This window comes from Mytilus galloprovincialis, chromosome 8, assembly GCF_965363235.1.
Source record: "Mytilus galloprovincialis chromosome 8, xbMytGall1.hap1.1, whole genome shotgun sequence".
Classification (NCBI taxonomy): Eukaryota; Metazoa; Mollusca; class Bivalvia; order Mytilida; family Mytilidae; genus Mytilus; species Mytilus galloprovincialis.
This window is the reverse complement of record NC_134845.1, coordinates 82,352,077-82,372,096: the sequence shown is the minus strand read 5'-3', so window position 1 is coordinate 82,372,096 and position 20,020 is coordinate 82,352,077. Positions and strand designations below refer to the sequence as shown.

The following is a 20,020-nucleotide window of genomic DNA, read 5'->3' as shown; positions in this document are numbered from 1 at the left end:
ACAGTGAACATATCATGTCCCCCAAGAAATATTGTTCGCAGACAATATTTCATTGTGCAGTATTGATTTCAGTATTGTCATGGACAGAATTTCATAGTGAAATATTGTCCAGAAGGAGGTGACAAGATTTCATGAACAAGGACACCATTTCATAAAAAAAATGTTGTCCTGGGCAATATTTCATTGTAAAATAGTGTCTGTGGATAGAATGTTATCTGAAATTCTGTCCGACAGACAATATTTAATGTTACCGTGATAATCACTCACTGAGTGATTATCACGGTAACATTAAATTATAGGTCTTAAATAAGTCTCACGGTGAACTTTCAGTAGATCCCACCTCTCCCTTTTTATCGAAGTTAGCCTCAGTGAAATATGATCTGACCTAGGGACATAACATATTGCTAAATTAAAAACAAATTTATAAACCTGTTTTCTTTCATCTATCACTTTCATCTGAACGGACACATCAGCTCTCAGTACACGCTTTTTAAAAGCAACTTGTTTCTGACGGGGAAAAGTAGAGTTGTCTTTCTTGCACTGAATCTTTAATTTTGGAAGGTTTTGCCGGCTTGTAAGAGAAAGAAAAAGGAAATATTGTTTGTCAACCTTACTAAGAAATACTAAAATGGCATTGAACAAACTCGCTATAGATGCATTGGACCTTAAAGATAAACGTGTGTTGATGCGGTAAGCGTTTACAAGATTAATTTTTAATGCACAGATCAGTCAATGGGAAATGACCTGTCCTTGACATTTGTCAAAGTGAAAGTCGAAGAAATTATAAATTTTCCGCGAACGTTTCTAATATACACATGTCGGTGAAAACGTATAAAAAATACGTATGTAACGTAACGGTACCCAAATTGCACCTATTAAGCCAAAATAGTAAAAATAATCTTGCACAAGATTTCCTAGAGACCGTAAACAATTTGTATTTTTATGATTTGATACTATGCACATCTTTCAACATAGATAAAACTATTTAGATATGCACAAAACGTTCACAGTATTTATCCACAGGTGAAGTGTTTACTGAAAAAGCAAAATGTACTAAAACGTCATCAAAACGTCCTTCTTTTTAAAATGATCAATTACAAATTATATGTTACAAGTATCCATTTAAAAAAAAAATAAAGAGTAAGCATGGACTAATATCCAATTGTTCAAAATATTTGAAGAAATTAAACAAAAGCTCTGTTATTAGAATTTTGACAGTGCGAATTTAAGCATGGATGCAATTTGGGTACTCCTCATTTCAGAATCATTGATGGTTTGGAGGTCAGTTTAGACCAATTTTTCTATGATTCCATATGGATTAAAAATCAAATTGGTGTACCTATATAATAAAGAAGGATACAGCTACAAAATAACACAGAATGGAAATGTTTGTCTTTATCATAAAAAAACGTAGGTGAAAAAACTGTCAAATAGGTGCAATTTGGGTACCGTTACGTTAGTTAACAATTATGAGTCTTATAAGAGTCAAAGTTCAAACTGTCATAAAGGCTCAATTGGTTTGCTTTGATTTGACTGTCAAGCCAAATCATTTTAAAAATATGCCCCCCCTTTTTTTGTGGGAAAACTTTGGTTGATTCTTTAGGGACTCACTTAAGGATGATTAGAGCAGGCCCCCTCAATGGCAGTCAGTGCCTCTTGACCCCCACCCCACTCCTTATGAAAATTTCTGTATCTGCCACTTATAATTCATTTTGTAGTGATGTGGACTTGTAAAATGATGCTCGGTCTCAGTTGTTTTCATTCACGAAGTTCGTAAGTTTCTGCAGAGGATATCCATATCCACATCAATTAATGTTATTAAATTTTAAAGTTTATTTTTCTTTCAAAGTGAGGCTTGAAGCTACTTGTAGCGTATGAACTTTTGACAGACAGTGCAGTATTTCAGGGATGATTCCAGGTGTTTTCAAATGGGTCCCTTGAACATCAAATTGGGAATTTTTATCCCAATTGGGAATTTTTTATGCATACAATCTAAAACGAAATAATATCATTTTCCTAACCTGTAAAAAAACGGAAAATATATAAAAACTTTCACCTGTACACTGGTTGAAGAAGTTATTGGATTCAGACCAGGAAAGTTGTAATACATGAATACCATTGCATATGATGCACTATCATCTTAACTTTGGTAAACAAGGCATATATTATACCAGCTAACATAAACCTATGGCACTTAAGCAGTTTAGCTATTTATTCGAATTTCAAATTATCTCAAATTATCTCATAATATATAAGATATCTTATATAACATATTAGATTTTTATGAGATATCTCATTTAATATATGAGATATCTTATATAATTATTTTTTTTAAAGCTATCTTATATATTATATGAGATATCTTATATATCTAATAAGATATCTTATATACTTTATACTTAGATATCTTTTATACTTATAAAATATCTTCTATACTTATAAAATATAGTTTATAAGATATATCTCATTAAGTATATGAAATATCTTATAAATTTTTTTTATACAAGATATCTTATATAGTTTAATGGATATCATCTGAAGAAAATCATATAAGATATATTATATGAATTATCTTATAATTTCTATACAATGTCTCTAATAATATATCTTATATGATATATATAGATTCTACCACTGCATCGAGTGTAATACGATATTTATCCACTCGAGACAGTTAAATATTCAAATTTAAAACGCAAGGCTTGCCCGAGCGTTTTAAATATTTAAAATTTAACTGTTGAGAGTGGATAAATATTGTATTACACGAGATTTGGTGGTGGAATCTGTTTCTCTAATGATTTTCTAACATTATGCAGGCAAACTTATTCCTTCTTTTCGAATGATCTGCAAAAAGATGTGTTCTTTCTATGTGACGTCATCAGGCATGGTCGCCTTTTTTCATGCCGTCACAATAAGAAATTCAGAGGAAAGCAAGAACATTCGACGCCATAATCGGATTTTAACCAATGAAGTACTGAGATCAAACACACCACTTGCTGATAAAAAAAAATTTATACAATGGGTGCAGAAAGGGATAAATTGATGAAGAATTAGAGAAATAAGATATCTTAAATAATCTTTTTTATAAGATATCTTATATAATAAAGAAGATATATAATATCGATTATAAGATATCTTATAAATATACTTTATATAAGATATCTTATAAATATACTTTATATAAGATATCTTATAAATATACTTTATATAAGATATCTTATAAATATACTTTATATAAGATATCTTATATATAGTTTATAAGATATATCATATTGTTTATAAGATATCTTATACAATTTATAAGATATCTGATAAAGAAAACTATATGAGATATCTTATAAACTTTAAAAAATATTGCATAAATTTTATAACATATCTCATGAACTTTATACATGTTATAAGATATCTTACAAACTAAATAAGATATCTAATGAACTATTATATAAGATATCTTATATAAAGTTTATGAGATATCTTGAAGTAAGATTAAATAACAAAAGAAACGGCTTGCCATATTACCCACTGAAAAAAATCATCCATTTGGTATTTTTTCAACAGATCATCTTTATATAAAACTTACCTTGATTCAAATGGATTTCAAATTGAACTGGCCAATTGTCGAATTCAGAAAAGCAATTACAAAAGGTTATATATATACTTAATTGATAAGATATTTAAAGACCAGTGAACTTTAAAATTATTTGGATCATTTATAATGATGACATCGTATTTCGGGAGGGGGGGTGGGGGGTGGGGGGGTTTGGCTCATTTCATGAATGGTCCATCATCAACATTATTTTCAAAAACGCTCAAACTTTTGTCTTTTGAGGAAATAGAGCAAAATATGAAATAATTTCTTTTACAAAACAAGTTTTAATCAAGTTACATAAAATAGTTGCCGTAATTGGTGACTGAAACTTTTCCGGAAATATCGATTTTTATTTTATTTTCTTGAATTGGGAATTTATATTCACAAACATATTTTTGGGGGCGCTGGCAGATTTAAGGGGCCGCTTAAACTATATAGTGGAATCATCCCTGTATTTGCAGTGAGGAACACCTGTGAATTCTATTTGCTCTAGACTATTTATAAACCACTTGAAAGGAAGCAAGACAGCTCTCCCCAACTTTCTCTAAACTCTCTCCACTTCCTACAAACTCCAGTATTAAAATGAAAAAGAATGTAATCCTGCTGTATAGAGGCCTGCCAAATCACCCTACTAGTTATAAGTTTATTACTGATGAAATCTTACAAAGCCAATCAATTGACCTTGATAGTACATGTACTAGAAGCTACTACATGTATTTTGGTAAGGGGATATTCAATGTGACTTGTTTGCATAGTAATTGCTTTATGACACAGTCACTGTCATGAGAGTCTATTAAAAGAATCATCTACATCCTAAAAAAAATCTAAATTACAATGCAGGCAAACCTATATTTCATGCATTTGGTTTTTTGTACACCTGTATTGTTCTAGAACCCATGTTAAAAACCTCAATTGTTTCAAATAATTAGATAGTTGTTTACCTGACATTGTTGTCCACTTTAAATAGTCCTAAAGCAGCTACCATTTGATTTTTATGGGGGGGGGGCTAGGATGAAATTTGAAAAAAAATAGGCAGGAAAGGAGTTTTGAGTTAAAAAAAAAAAGGCAGGATGAGCAACTTGGTAAAAAAAAAAGGCAGGATGACAATTTGTGTAAAAAAAAGTCAGGATAAACTAGTAAAAAAAAAGGCAGGACCAAATAGAGTAAAAAATAAAAAGGCAGGACAGGGATTACAACTAAAAAAAAATGCAGGACAAAATTTTTCATCCTAGCCCCCCCCCCCCCCCCCCCCCCCCCCCCCCCCCCCCCCCCATAAAAATCAAATGGTAGCTCCCTAAAGCAGACAGACAAAAATTAATTTTGTAGGTCATTAATTTAACTTTTTATAATTTATTTTTACAGTGTTGATTTTAATGTTCCATTGAAAGAAGGAAAAGTTACAAACACACAGAGGTAATATATCATTATAAAAGATGTAGAAATAGTGTTCAAAATGTTGCCACTACAGTAAAAGCAAGATGATTTTACTTACACTGCAGTGAAAGCAAGATGATTTTACTTAATGTTAAGTTTTTACTTAATTATCACATTGGTACTTTGGTGAATGTGGATTAATATAATTAAAATTGAATCTCTCACTCTCTCATTTTTTAATCAGACTACACGAAATACGTCGGACCGTCGGACAAATCCGATGAATAATGGATCGGTCTGGTAAAATTTTGTTGAATTCCAACCGAATGTCCAGTGTTTTTTTTTCATGGATTTTTCTAACATTCTAGCAAAATTGCCAAACGATCTCAAATTCATTTTTATCTTTACTATTCATCACAGCGATGTTTATTTTGTTCAAATGCTAGCTTTATGCCGAAAATTGCCAACCAGTAATGTGTAAATCCCAATAAAAACATATCTGACTGTCAAAAAAACAATGGCTGCCATCATTGGCACAACGGGAAATGTAAATAAAACTGGATCAGATTCTGGGAACGGATAAGGATAATTCCGGGTTTGCCAATTAAATACAATAAATGAATAAAAATCCAAGCAGATCACAAAATTCAGCTATGAAATATACACACTAGAATTGAAAACCAAAAGATATATGAAAAAGAAAGAAGAAACAGGAAATAATATTTTATACAGAAACTTTAAATTATATTTAGTTCACAAACATTGTCAAAATCCAATAAAATGGGACATTACTCTTCACTGAAATGCATTCATGAGCAATTGTGCACAACTTTCATAACAATATACCCTCTTGTTACATCATTTTGTTTTAATTTGTGCATTTTGGGGAGGAGTTAAGGGCACAATAAAGTCATATGTTTGTTGTTTATTGTCGGATAATATACAATTAGATGTAAAAAAAATTGGTCTGGTAAAATTTCATTCGGTCTGGTAAAGCTAGGATGCTTACCAGACCGAATGTCCTGTAAAATTAAATTCATTTGTGTAGTCTGTTAATGACTGGTCACTGCGTGGGAGATCTAACAACATCCCATGCACTTTCACGTCAGAGGTCAAAATCGATTATCCAATCAGCGACCAAGCATTAAAAAATGAGCGAGTGAGAGATTTAATTTTAATTAGATTGAATGTGGATTATAATATATCAAGCAATTTACAATATGTATACCCAAACTACTGTATAGAGATAATTATAAATATTTCCATACAATTACATAAATAAATAATATAGAATAAAACAATAAAGACAACAACACCCATCAATTATCGCATATAAGAGTTTATTCTGGTCAACATGTTTCGCCAAAAAGGGTGGCATCTTCAGGACAATATTATACATGAAATCAAACAGTGAAGTACAAATTTTGCGGTTGTGTTGTTCGCTGAAAGTATCATAACAACAGAGGTTGTTTTGACATTATCGATATAAATAGATATAAATAGAAAGTGAAAGTAAAATAAGAATCTAGTATAGTTAAAAGTGAAAGTTGGTCAATAAAGTTTTTAACGATGTGGTTAGCTGCTATTCTTACATGTCTATGTAGTTGTTCTCATGGAGGTTTCTAGTGGTAATATTGAAGAAATGATGTAAGTAAATCATAAAATGTCAGTTCATTTCCAAATTGGACAACACCCCATTGGCCATCCCTTACCAATTCACTGGCTTTGCTCTAAGGGAAGTACTGCTTCTAATTGCGTCGGTAATAGGGTAAGTGTATGATCGCCGCAATTTTGGGAATTGTAAATCTAGGTAGATTCGTTCATAAAGTTTACTTGCTTATAAAGTGTCCGTGGATCAAGCTTTTCTTTATAAATATGTTTTGTGGTTTATGTGGTTCATTTTGTTTCTGGTTCCTTCCTTTTTTTACTAAGTAAAATGCCTAGTATTCCGAATTATTTTGAATTCGTGAACTTATGTATGGTATGTTGATTTTCAGTGATGGACTGCTTCTTATTTGTATGTTTCTGTGGTTGCTACTGTTTCCAAACCTCTAACATTAAACAATGTACAAAAGTAGATAGAGGAATTCACAATTGATCAATCTTAAAAGTTCTATTTTTTATTGACCTCCTTAATACATGTAATTAGTTTACATAGTTCATTTATTTCTGTGCATTTTTTGGAATTCACTTAGTCATGAAAAACTTCAACGTGTTGGGTTTATTTCTATTATGAAATGAAAAACATTGTAACCTACAGTTATCAAAAGCTGAACAATTAAAAAGCACAACACATTGTTTTTATAAAATTTAAAAATACTTCTACTGGCATGACTGGTGTTTGCATTAACCCTTTCCTCCATAATGATTCCTTTTTGACACACCCCCTTTACTCCATTAATGACGCCTTTTGATGCCTGTGTAGTGCCTCAGTTGAAATGTCTTGTCTAGGAAAAAACTGTATCAAACTTAACAAAATTTGTATCTAATATAAAAAGGATATTCATGAGAATATCTGACTGGCATTTCATTGATGAAATATTCATTTCACAATTGCATTAATACTTAAAATCTGATGGTTTTTTTTAATTGAAAAATCCTTATGCGAATCAAGTATGTAAAAAAAAAATCTATGTAATTCAAGGGTATTTATACACTTTTATAACTTGCCATGCTTGCAGTCTATCAAACATGTAATGATACATGCACTTTTATTGTAAATTGTAAATTTACTTGTAGAATCACAGCGGCTTTACCAACTATTAAATATGCCCTGGACAATGGTGCAAAGTCTGTTGTATTGATGAGCCATCTTGGACGACCTGATGGCAGAAAACAAGACAAATATTCGATGGCGCCTGTCAAAGGAGAATTAGACAAACTTCTTGGGAAGTAAGTATGAGATAAATTTGGTTGTTGGGGTGCTGTCTCATGGAAAAAGTTGTAAGTGTGAGATGAATCTAGATGTTTGGTTGTTGCTCGAAAAAATAAGTTATTAAATATCTCAGGAATGGGGAGGGTTTGGCGCCATCAAACATGTTAAATGTTGCCATATTCTGTATGTGCCTGTCCGATGTGTTTTGTTGCTATATATCATACTTTTGTTTTTACATTTGTCCTTTTGGGGCCTTTTATTGCTTGCTGTGAGATATGGGATTGCTGATAAAAGCGATTGCTGTCTTACATAAGGTTACCTTAGTTCTATATATAAAAGAAGATGTGGTATGAATGCAAATGAGACAACTATCCACAAAAGACCAAAATGGCACAGACATTAACAACTATAGGTCACCGTACGGCCTTCAACAATGAGCAAAGCCAATACTGCATAGTCAGCTATAAAAGGCCCAGATAAGACAATGTAAAACAATTCAAACGAGAAAACTAACGGCCTTATTTATGTAAAAAAAAAAAAAAAAAAAAATGAACAAAAAACAAATATGTAACACATACACAAACGACAACCACTGAATTACAGCCTCCTGACTTGGGACGTTGTTGGTCTCTGGGCATAGCACATCTTCTTATTTTCAAAATAAGGAAAAAATATAAAATTTGAACAAATTGTAGAAATTAAAAATAAAAAATTCTGTTTTTATAAAAAAATATTTGAGTTTATCACATCAGGTAATGGATATGACAGTAGGTTTTACTACCTAAGATGACAAACTTCATGTTCTAAATATATTGAGTTATCTCCCATTTTTATCTTCTACTATGTTTTAATTGTCTCCCTTTCTTTTTAAGACCAGTAACATTTTTATCAGACTGCGTTGGACCAGAGGTTGAAGCAGCTTGTACTAGCCCTGCCCCAGGGACAGTGTTGTTACTTGAGAATCTCAGATTTCATGTTGAAGAAGAAGGAAAAGGTGTAGATGCAGAAGGGAACAAAGTATAAACACAATCTTCCATTCAGAGTTGTCTGTCCTTGCTCATGAGAAAAAGCAAGGACTTAATGATTTATTATTTGCCTTCAACCGAGCCCATCCCCATACAATCTATATTTTTATTAACCCATGCCATTAGTATCATTGGTATGGAGATATGCTCATTTGATTACCTGGAATGCCACTTCCTTGAAACAATAAGTAAAATAACAAAAACATTGAAAGCCGAGGAAAATTCAAAATGGAAAGTCTAATCAGATGGCAAAATCAAAAGCTCAAACACATCAAACAAATGGATAATAACTGTCATATTCCTGACTTGGTACAGGCATTGTCTTGTGTACAGAGTGGTGGATTAAACCTGGTTTTATAGCTAGCTAAACCTCTCACTTGTATGACAGTCACAAAAAATTACATTATATTGAAAACAATGTGCATACTTGTATTTGATTTAAATATTTTTTCAAGGTATGAATTATCTCCCCTTCAGACATTGTCAGATGTATCCACAAAAATTTAACATTTTAATAAAAACAAAATGACAACAAATGAATTTTATGTTTTTTTCTGATTTTCTAATACAATGTGATTTTCCCAGTCTTAAAAACTCAAAAAGATTTTTTTTCTAAAAATATTGAAACCAAATTTAAGACAAAGTTTTATTGTAGTAATGGGAAGATTTCTTTACATATTTCTTTTTAACAGAATTTAAGAAAGACACACCAGGCTATTTAGAGAGCACACCTGCTCCCACTAAAAGTCACTATTGGTAAACTTAAACAAAACACTTTAAAACATTTGTGAAGTTGTAGTAGGGAACTCTTGTTAAACTTTCAATCATAGAATATTGTACAGTAATCTCTATATGTCTATTTATACAGTTTCTGTTTTATTTTGGTTAACTCAGTATTTTCCATTATTTATTTATAGATAAAAGCAGACAAGGCAGCAGTAGACGCATTCAGAGCCTCATTATCAAAGTTAGGAGATGTTTATGTAAATGATGCTTTTGGTACCGCCCACAGAGCACACAGGTAAGAAGGGCAAAAAAGTAAGTCTTACAAGGATTTACTCACATTTGTTAATAATTTATTTGTATGTCCCAACCATAGGCAACTTGGATGCAATAAGTATTGTGTCTTTACCTTTCATTTTTGTTGCACAATCTTACTCAAGTTTGCTTCTAACATACAAATTTTATGAAAAATTATACACAATGCTAAGAACTAAAACTTTTGTCCGTCCGTCAGTCCCTTTTTTTGTTCCCTTGCACTAACTTATGTTTGGTCATGTAAATTTAATCAAACTTGTACATAATGCTAAGAATCAAAACTTGCAGACAGAGTTCAAATTTGGGTCACTTAACCTTTTAGAGTTCTCCCTCTTTGAACTTGGAAAATTGCATTATTTTCATTTCTACACTCTAACAGAGTTATTTTAATAGTAAAAATGCAAATGTTAAAATTAAGATAAAATACTTGAACAAGCAAAAGTATCAAGGTCAATCAGACATGGGGTAATTGAAATATGTAATTGTAATTGACTGTAATTAATTACAATTTATCATGTAATTGAATGTAATGTGTAATTGAGCATTTTTTCAATTACATGTAATTGAATGTAATTAATTACATAGCCAAAATTGCCTGTAATTGACAATTACTTTTCAATTACAAGTCAATTACATTTGAAATTTTGGATCAAAAGATTAAATCTTGTGTTTTCTCAAAAAATTATTAAAAGCAATAATCTTAACAAATGTTGTAAGCTGACAAAGAAAAGCCTTCACAGTATACTTTCTGTATTAACACAACCATGGTAGATTCTTCATTTTGTATTGAATGATAAAAAAAAATGTAGACACATGCCATAATTTTAAAAGAAACCACTAGGAAGTCACTGTCTTGACCTTAATTAGTAGATTTAGATAGATATTTTAAGACATTGATTTAACATAATTAACTTTATTCAAGGACTTAAATAACCAATAAATATAACCTCTGGCTATTTGTTTTATTACAAACTATATAATGACTGTTTTTATAACAGTTATGTTAAACAGATATAAGGCTAATTAGAGAGAGATAAATATACCCCTAGGGCCTATAGGTACATGTTTAAATTCTTGAAGGGATAATGCATATGACAAAATCTCACTTGCAAAATTTGTTCACTATATATATGAATGTTGAAAGAAAACATTTTATCAGATTTAAAAATGAGCTCCAAGAGTGTACTGGAACATTTTACTGTTCCTGATGACTTCCAAAATGGAAATACTTTCAAAGGAAAATGTATGCATTGTGGCACCCTCATTAGTGGAAGTTACTATACTTGAACCTTTTGACAAAGCTACAGTCCTTGTCCAAGGTGAAAAAACTGTAACTGCTAGCTTGCCAATTCCTGTAACACTTGGATTAAAACACCAGTTAAAACTTATATCAGTTGACTATAATTGTAAAATGATAAAATCATTGAAATCTTCTGTTGAAGAAAGATTGTTTCAGTTTGTAGAGGATGAAGCATATATTCTTGCTAGCTTTTTAGACCCAAGATTTAAGACCAGATGGTGTGAAACTGAACAGATTGAGCAGTGTTTAGCTGTTGTTAAGGACAAACTTAGTCAAGTCCCTACATCATCTGAGCCCCCTTGTGATCAAAATTCTCCCCCATGTAAGCGAGCAAAAAATGATGATCTTTTCAGTTTCATGCCAGCCCCATCAGTGGAAAGAAAAAGAAACCCTTCAGGGATTTCTGTAAGTTCAGAAATGGATGATTACTTGTCAGATAATTGTATTGATATGTCAAAAGACCCTCTTTTGTATTGGCATAGTAACTGTCAACGTTTACCACGTCTAGCTAAGTTAGCAGTGCAATATTTAGCTATTCCAGCCACATCTGCACCAGTTGAACGCTTATTTAGCACTGCTGGAAAAACATTTAGGCCGGAAAGGTGCAGACTGGCTGATGGAACATTTGAAAAGCTGATGATGGTCAAATGTAATGGGAAAATGCTTAAATAAGTTATATGACACAATACAAAAATGTATATACTAGTTGAACACTGTCTAATTGTTATAACTATAGAGCAATGTATAATACTTATGTACATATCATAGAATAAATGCATGTTTTCAATGTTTTATCTTAAATTTCCTTTCAAATGTAATTGAAGTAATTAATTACATTTGCCAAGTAATTGGAATGTAATTAATTACATTGGTAAAAAAAGTCAAATGTAATGTGTAATTTAATTGAAGATTTTGTAATTGTAATTGAATGTAATTAATTACTTTCAAATGTAATTGACCCCATGTCTGAGGTCAATAGACCATGACTGAGGGGATGGGGCCGAATAATTTCCATGGAAATGAGATGTGCCAATGCTAATACAACTTAATACCTTCGACTGTTTTCTGCTCTTTGACACATTCAACATTTCCAGTCACAATTTTACTAATCATAAGCTGATACACTGATGACAAAGTTGCTGCTGCGGCCAACACTGGAAACAGCATAATCTGGTTTGATTATTTTTGTGTGGTACTAGTTTTCGTGTATTTCATGGGTACAGGTGACCCATGAAAAAAAAAACCAAAGAAAAACTTTTTTTTTGGCTTGTATGCAGACATCGATAAAACCATGAAATCAAATATCCTTAAAAGAGGGACAAAAAATACCAAAGGTACAGTCAAACTCATAAATCTAAAACAAACTGACAACGCCATGGCTAAAAATGAAAAAGACACACAAGCAACAGCACACATGACACAACATAGAAAACTAAAGAATAAACAACACGAAACCCCACTTAAAATTGGTACCAACGAAAATAAATGAATCCACAGTACGGATGTCTTGCTTTTTGACTGTGTCAAATGAGACAAAAAAGGAACTCAGCAGGTGAATAGTAATTGTAAAATTTATATTCATTTATTCCATTACAGTTCTATGGTTGGATGTCAGTTATCACAGAGAGCATCAGGGTTCTTGTTGAAGAAAGAGTTAACTTACTTCGCCAAAGCATTAGTCAGTCCAGAGAGACCATTCCTAGCTATTCTTGGAGGGTAAGTCTAGAGAGACCATTCCTAGCTATTATTGGAGGGTAAGTCCAGAGAGACCATTCCTAACTATTATTCTTAGAGGGTAAGTCTAGAGAGATCATTCCTAGCTATTCTTGGACGGTAAGTCTGGAGAGACCATTCCTAGCTATTCTTGGAGAGTAGGTTAGCAGAAACTATTACTATCTCCTTGGTGGATAAGTCAAGAGATACAATTCCTAGCTATTGTGGGAGGGTAAGACCAGAGAAACCATTCCTAACTATTATGGTAAGGTAAATCTAGAGAGAACATTTCTAGTAATCCTTAGTCTAGCATCATGGCTTAATGAATTTGACATAGTAGGGGTATGCATGGAAGGATTCATAGGATTGTTCAGCTTTGAACAGGATTGAATAACTGTGCATGCAAGAATGATAAAAACAAAAAATATACTCTTACATGGCTAAGTATTCATTATAGTGTTGTTAGTGTGTGACAACATGTATGATTTTAAAAGTAGCTGTTTCAATCATAATAACATGATTTTCTGAAAGGAGAATGATTCTAGTTTAGGGTTTTACATGTAAAAAGATAGTTATTTAGTCAGAAAACATAAAATTAGACCTAAATAGCATGTTTGACAGAGGTTATGTTGGATGTAACAGGACATTGAAAATTGAATATTTTCCTTTTATATGAAGGCTTTGTTCATAAATATATTAATTTTTCTCTGACAGTTCATAAGATCTTCAATTAAAGTATATCATTTTGTTAAATTTTTCAAAAACTAACTTATAAGTTGGAAAAATCTTAAAATATGTCGGACAAACGGGGACATTTTTGGATGAGAATTTGTTCCATTTGCATCATTTAAAGTCAAAAACAAAATCAAAACTATGGTGTTTATACTAATATCTACAGCTGGTGTTCCTCAGCAAGAGGTAAAATGGTTCATTATTAAATAAATGTATAAAACAAAACCATAAAAAACTGTTGGATGAACAGCGTACAGAATTCATCTGTTGTAGGACAAACATAGGACAGATTATATTCCCTGTCGGACAAAGATAGGACAGAATTCATTATTTTACTGATTCTAATGGCAATTTAAAAATGGGCACCTCTTAAGAAGAGACTATGAAGGGTCTGAGAACTATTTTTAAATTTATGTGGACTTGTTAGTTGTTAACAAGTTTCTTTTTACTTTTAAAAAGCTGTTACGTCCGACATTAGAAGATTTTGTCCTAAGGTTCGTCCAACAGAAAATTAATGGACTCTTGTTACGTCCTAATTTTCAAAATTATGTCAAATTTAGACTGTCAACAGTTTAAAACTTCTTTATTTTTCATATATACGGTAGTATTTAAGGTTAAGTAATTGTCAAAGTGGAAGCGAAATTGATTCTGTGACTTGTGGTAGCCATTTTAGAGAATATCTTGGACGTTGGACGTAACATTTATTCGGATGTAACTTCCATCTCTTGGTTGGACAGAAAGAGCGTTCACCCCTTCGATGTCGTTGACCTCAAGTAAAAAGGAACAGTTGACAGCAATACCGTATGTGCATCGCGATTGTCGTAAAATTTGTTGTCATAAACATTAAAAAAAACTTAAACTGAGTTGGCAACTTGCAAATGAAAATTGAAATTTTCGTCCGTAACGGTTGGACTGATTTTTCAAGAGTAAACTTTAATGACAATTCCTGAAAAAAATAAAACTTTCTGCTGTAACTTCATGATGAATTATCACATTTTAGTTAATAAGCTCAAGCCTCAAGATATTTTGTGCATTTAATTGCCCTCTATTGTTACATAACTTATATTTCATTTTCACTTAGGAAGAAGACAGAAAATGTTAGTCCGACAACGTTACCATTTAAAATTGTTTTTAATCCTTATTTTTCGATGATTTTTCTTGTTTTAGTGTCCTTAACCTTGCCAACCCTATTGTATTACCTGAAAATCCTTTTTACCTAGTTGCCATTCATACAAAAAGGTTAATAAAACAATTTTGATTTTGGGTCATTCGACCATGTCACAAAATAAGCATGCAAAAAATAGGGAATTCAACACTTCATTTATAAAATACTTTATTCAACAATAAACTTTTCATATGAGACTGTTTATATTATCTCTTCATCATACAGTGAATTGAATAAGCTACCTGCATTAAAACTCAAAATAATTTAAAATATGAAAAAAATGCATTTTCTGGGACACCCATTGAAACAGCACTTTACTGAATACTTAGCCACTTATGTTTATTAAAAGTTGATCAGCGTTATTAATTCATACATGGAGCCAGATTCTAGCAGAGGACTTACAATTACCTTTTTGAAGGGAAAATGTTCAAGGAATATAAATCTTCATCTATTAGATTTATTAAGATACATATTTTTTTTGTTTCAGAGCCAAGGTAGCAGATAAGATCCAGTTAATAGAAAATATGTTGGATAAAGTGAATGAAATGATCATCGGAGGAGGCATGGCATTTACCTTTCTTAAAGTACTAAATAATATGGAGGTATGATAAAGTACACCTTGTCATACACACCAAGACATATACATACACACACTCACACGATAAAGTGAATGAAATGATCATTGGTGGAAGAGTTACCTTTCTTAAAGTTCTAAATAATAAGGGGGTACATGTATGATACTGTACAAATAGCTACACATTTTTTCAGTTCAGATATAAAATATATAATTTATAGTAGGTACCAGGCTTAAAAAAAAATGTATCTGTAAAAACTCATCAGTGACTCTTGAATAAAAAAAAATCAGAGTCCAAAAGTACTGAATGATAGTTTGAGGAGGCATGACTGTTTGTGCAGATATGCACAAGACTAAACTTAAATGGAAAGATCAAATAAAGCACTTTGAAGCATTGAAAGTAAACAGTTGAAAAGGCATGTATTACAGGAAAAATAATTTGAATTGGCCACTATGAAATTCTATAATTTAGATTGGTTCCTCGCTGTACGATGAGGAAGGTGCTAAGATTGTACAGAAACTGGTAGATAAAGCCAAGGCTAACAACGTCACCATTACCTTACCAGTAGATGTTGTAACAGGGGACAAGTTTGCTGAAAATGCTGCTGTGGGACAAGCCACTGTAGAATCTGGTATCCCTGCTGGAAGTATGGTGAGGTTTAAGTATGACTGGTCATTTCAACATTAGAATCTGGTATTTGTGGTGGTCTGATTAAATCCCTGTATTTGTCATTTGTTTGGAGCAGACTTTAAGCCATGGAATCCATAAAAAAAAATGTATTCAGTAGATTTGGTTTTCTTTGAAAAATCCACAAATGACTGTGCACAGCAATCCTAGTACTGTGATACACTGATGTTGTCTGTCAAGAATATTTTTCCACCTGGCCAACATTCCTAATAAAAGAGATTTGAAAAACAAGTTATGTTGCCTTCCTGACCAACTTTCATGACATAATTAATAAGAAAGTCAGAAATCACAGATTTCTAAATCAATAAAATAAACTGAATTTCTTTGTTTTAGGGTCTTGATGTTGGAGAGAAATCTATAGCAATGTTCTCTGAAGTGATAGGTAGAGCAAAAACTATTGTATGGAATGGGTAAGTATTATTTTCTGCAACTAGAACTGTTTCAGAATTTATTTTTGAAAGCAAGAATCGAACTTAAAAATAACTTTTATTTTTTTTATTTTTTGATAAAAATTAGTACTTGGCAATGAAGATATTAAATCAAATTACCTCCCATGCTCCCAACCTTCCCTCATGTGTTAAATTTTGGAGAAGCTAAACATAAAACTTGTAAATAAGATGATGGTCATTGTTCCATGGCTGCTAAAATGTTTGTTTTTTTACAGACCACCAGGTGTATTTGAGTTTGCCAACTTTAGTAAAGGTACCAAATCTATGATGGATGCTGTTGTCAAGGCAACACAAGGGGGAGCCACAAGTATCATTGGTAAGGTCATCTAAGAAAATCTAGTACTGTTGCCAATGTGATAGATATTCAAATATAACCAAATCTGTACATTATATTAAAGGGCATTAATTATCTGCCCCTTTTAAGAATATGACTTTTATAGTAGATAAGGGCTATTCCATTAAAATGTTTGTGGGAGGGTAGGAAAGGACTCAAAATATCCCTTCAATCAAGAAGCATTTTTTAGATAATTTTGCATAATGGTAATATACAAATACTGAAAAAAGACCCATAACCCCCATTCTATAATTGAACTTTCCTTCCTACCCTCCCTACCCTCCCACATACATTTAAATGGAATAGCCCTAATTGAGAAGTAACTGCAATATATCTATTGATGCAAAAAATTGAAGTGAGTGAACTTCCTATTTTCAGTAGTGATTTTTCTTCATAAAATGTTTCCATTCACAGTAATTAGACTTTCAACTTTTCCAGCGCTCCGGAATTTTCAATAATAAATGCATGCATTGATTTCTTGATTTACAGTATTTAAGTGCACCTTGTAGACAGTATTCTGATTTACATAATGACATTTGGGATACTACCTTTGGATTTGAAATTTAAAATTAAAATTAAAATTAGAAATATCATGATATTATTAGAGACTAATATTCAGGAAATTGAATCACTTTTTTCCAAACAAACTTTTAGAAGTTGATGAAATCTGAAATCTGTTTATATTTCTTTTAGCTCATTTTGTCACTCTTTTAAAAGAAGTAAATTTATTTTTGAAAATTCATTTCAAGACATTTCATAATCTAATTAAATTTAAAAATTTGTTACTAAAAAATTAAATCAACAAAAGGACAGAATTGAATCAATTTAAAACATAAAACTTTGCAAAAGAATTTTTTATACCCATTAATGGTATTGACAAAACAACTTGAATTATCTCCCTTTGATTAACATATACAGTCTAAATTAAATGCTGAACTTAAGTAAGAAATTATGCAAAATGGTATGGAGATGCAACATTCATTTCATTAGCTCATATTTTAATATTCAAATGTAATTATATGTACTACATTACATACTAATCTTTTTGATACTTCTAATTACCTCCCTTATATTGAATAAATTTTGAAATTAAATTGCAATTTTTTTAAAAACACAAACGGCTAAGGTTCATATCAGTACTAAGCAGCATAATTTTTTTCGTTCTGTGCTTCTGTTTGTTTGTCTGTCTGTCTGTCCCACTTCAGCTTACTATTTTTAGTCAAGGTAGTTTTTGATGAAGTTGAATTCCAATCAACTTGAAACTTAGAACACATGTTCCCTATGGTTTGATCTTTCTATCTTTTAGTGTTTAATGCCAATTTCATGGAGAGTGCTTTAGTATGGTATCTATGTACTATGGACAAATTACAAAAATTTGAAAAAAACTGTATGCAAATGTTTTGTTTCTTTTTTAGGGGGTGGTGACACTGCTACATGTGCAGCTAAATACAACACAGAAGATAAAGTCAGCCATGTTAGTACTGGAGGGGGAGCTAGTTTAGAATTGTTAGAAGGTGAGATTAAAAAGGATTGACAATAAATTGTTTTAAATTTTAAAAATTTTAAATATGAAAAAAATGCTATAAATTGATGAAAATATTGTATTTATTACATTTAGTATGGAATCAGAATCCAGCAGACTTTACAGATTAAAAGACAAAATCCCTTCAATTTAAATAGACCCCTTTTATATAAACAGATATGAGATGTGGTATGAGTGCCAATGAGACAACAACTCTTCATCCAAGTCATAATTTGTAAAAGTACACCATTTTAAGTCAAAGTACTGTCTTCAACACTGAGCCTTGGCTCACACCAAACAGCTAGCTGTAATGGGCATCAAAAATGACTAGTGTAAATCCATTCAAACAGGAAAACCAACGTTCTAATATATATTCAAAAAACAGAAAGAGACACTTAAAATGAACCACATCAACAAAGACAACCCTTAAAAATCTTGACTCAAGTCAGGTGAAAAGCCTTCTTTAATGCAATTATTTACACAATCAGATATCAATATAAGGTACTCTAGAAAGGAAAGGATGTCCTGTTTCACATTGGGTACTAATCATATTTTTGAATGGAAAAGAATTAATAATTAAAGTTTACTTAAAAAAAGTATAAAGTCTGATATTCAAAATTAAGTAAAATGAAAAGAAATTTAAGTGTTTTTGGTGATCCATTATCATGTATTAAAGACGAAATATGAACTTGTTGTATTTTTTTGCAGGTAAAGTTTTACCAGGCGTAGCAGCATTATCAGACGCATAATAGAATTGAACAAATCCTACATAGAAACTTTTTAAACTAATTTGTGTACTTTGTAAATGTTAATTGATGGTAGGGATGATTTTAAAGTAAAGTATTAAACATGATAAGTGCTAAGAAAAGATATAGTTTTCATATTTATTTCACATTCTCCAGTATTTTTTTGTTTTTGTTTGTTGTTGTTATGATATGATTATTGCAATTCCTCATACTAGAGTTTTGATTTGATTTTCCAATGTTATTGTATTTAATTTTAAAGTTCTGTTTTCCTTAACTGTGGTCCAAATAAACAAATTCATTTGCATTTACTTTATAAACGAAAATCTACTGATTTTTAAGCTTTTTTATTTATTTTTTATTCATGTTGATAAAAGTTCTGCATGCCTATAGTTCTTCAAAACAGTTTAGCATGCACTTTAAAACGAGTAGTATTTGTTATTGGTTCAGACAGCAAATCATTGATTTTATGTCTTCAAACTTCAAGTTTATTCAGTCATAGTCAAACTTAACAATACAAGAAATATTTACTTGGAAAATTATTATATATTAACTGCTTGTTATCCATTAACATATATTAGCTGTGCTTGTTGAAAAAAAAGTTAATAAAACTGAGATTTCTTTATTCTGTTGTGTAACTTTATTAATTTCTCATGCCAGATTATTCTCATGTTTTTATGCTTCACCTATATAGGTGCATTACATTTTCCAGTCTGTGTGTTTGTGAATTACTGTGGGTACCAGTTTTCATTAGATTTTTTTATTCTGTTGTTTTAACTTTATTAATCCCTCATGAGCCAGTTTATTCTCACGATTGTTATGCCCCATCTACATTTTCCAGTCTATATTTTTTTGAATTACTGCGGGTATCAATTTTTGTGTATTGAGCAAAATCTGTT

At 31.3% G+C, this 20,020-nt stretch overlaps 1 protein-coding gene across 1 annotated transcript; it reads left to right on the top strand.

Annotated features, from left to right (window-relative positions):
- The first annotated feature begins 507 nt into the window (after nt 1-507).
- Nucleotides 508-19,746, top strand: LOC143042680 (phosphoglycerate kinase 1-like). Its single transcript, XM_076215108.1, has 12 exons — nt 508-690; nt 4,952-5,002; nt 7,703-7,855; nt 8,711-8,855; nt 9,781-9,884; nt 12,798-12,917; nt 15,299-15,413; nt 15,858-16,037; nt 16,407-16,483; nt 16,738-16,838; nt 18,272-18,370; nt 19,087-19,746. Exons 1-12 carry the CDS (start codon nt 629-631, stop codon nt 19,125-19,127), a joined length of 1,248 nt encoding a protein of 415 aa, XP_076071223.1. The 5' UTR covers nt 508-628; the 3' UTR covers nt 19,128-19,746.
- Nucleotides 19,747-20,020: the final 274 nt, after the last annotated feature.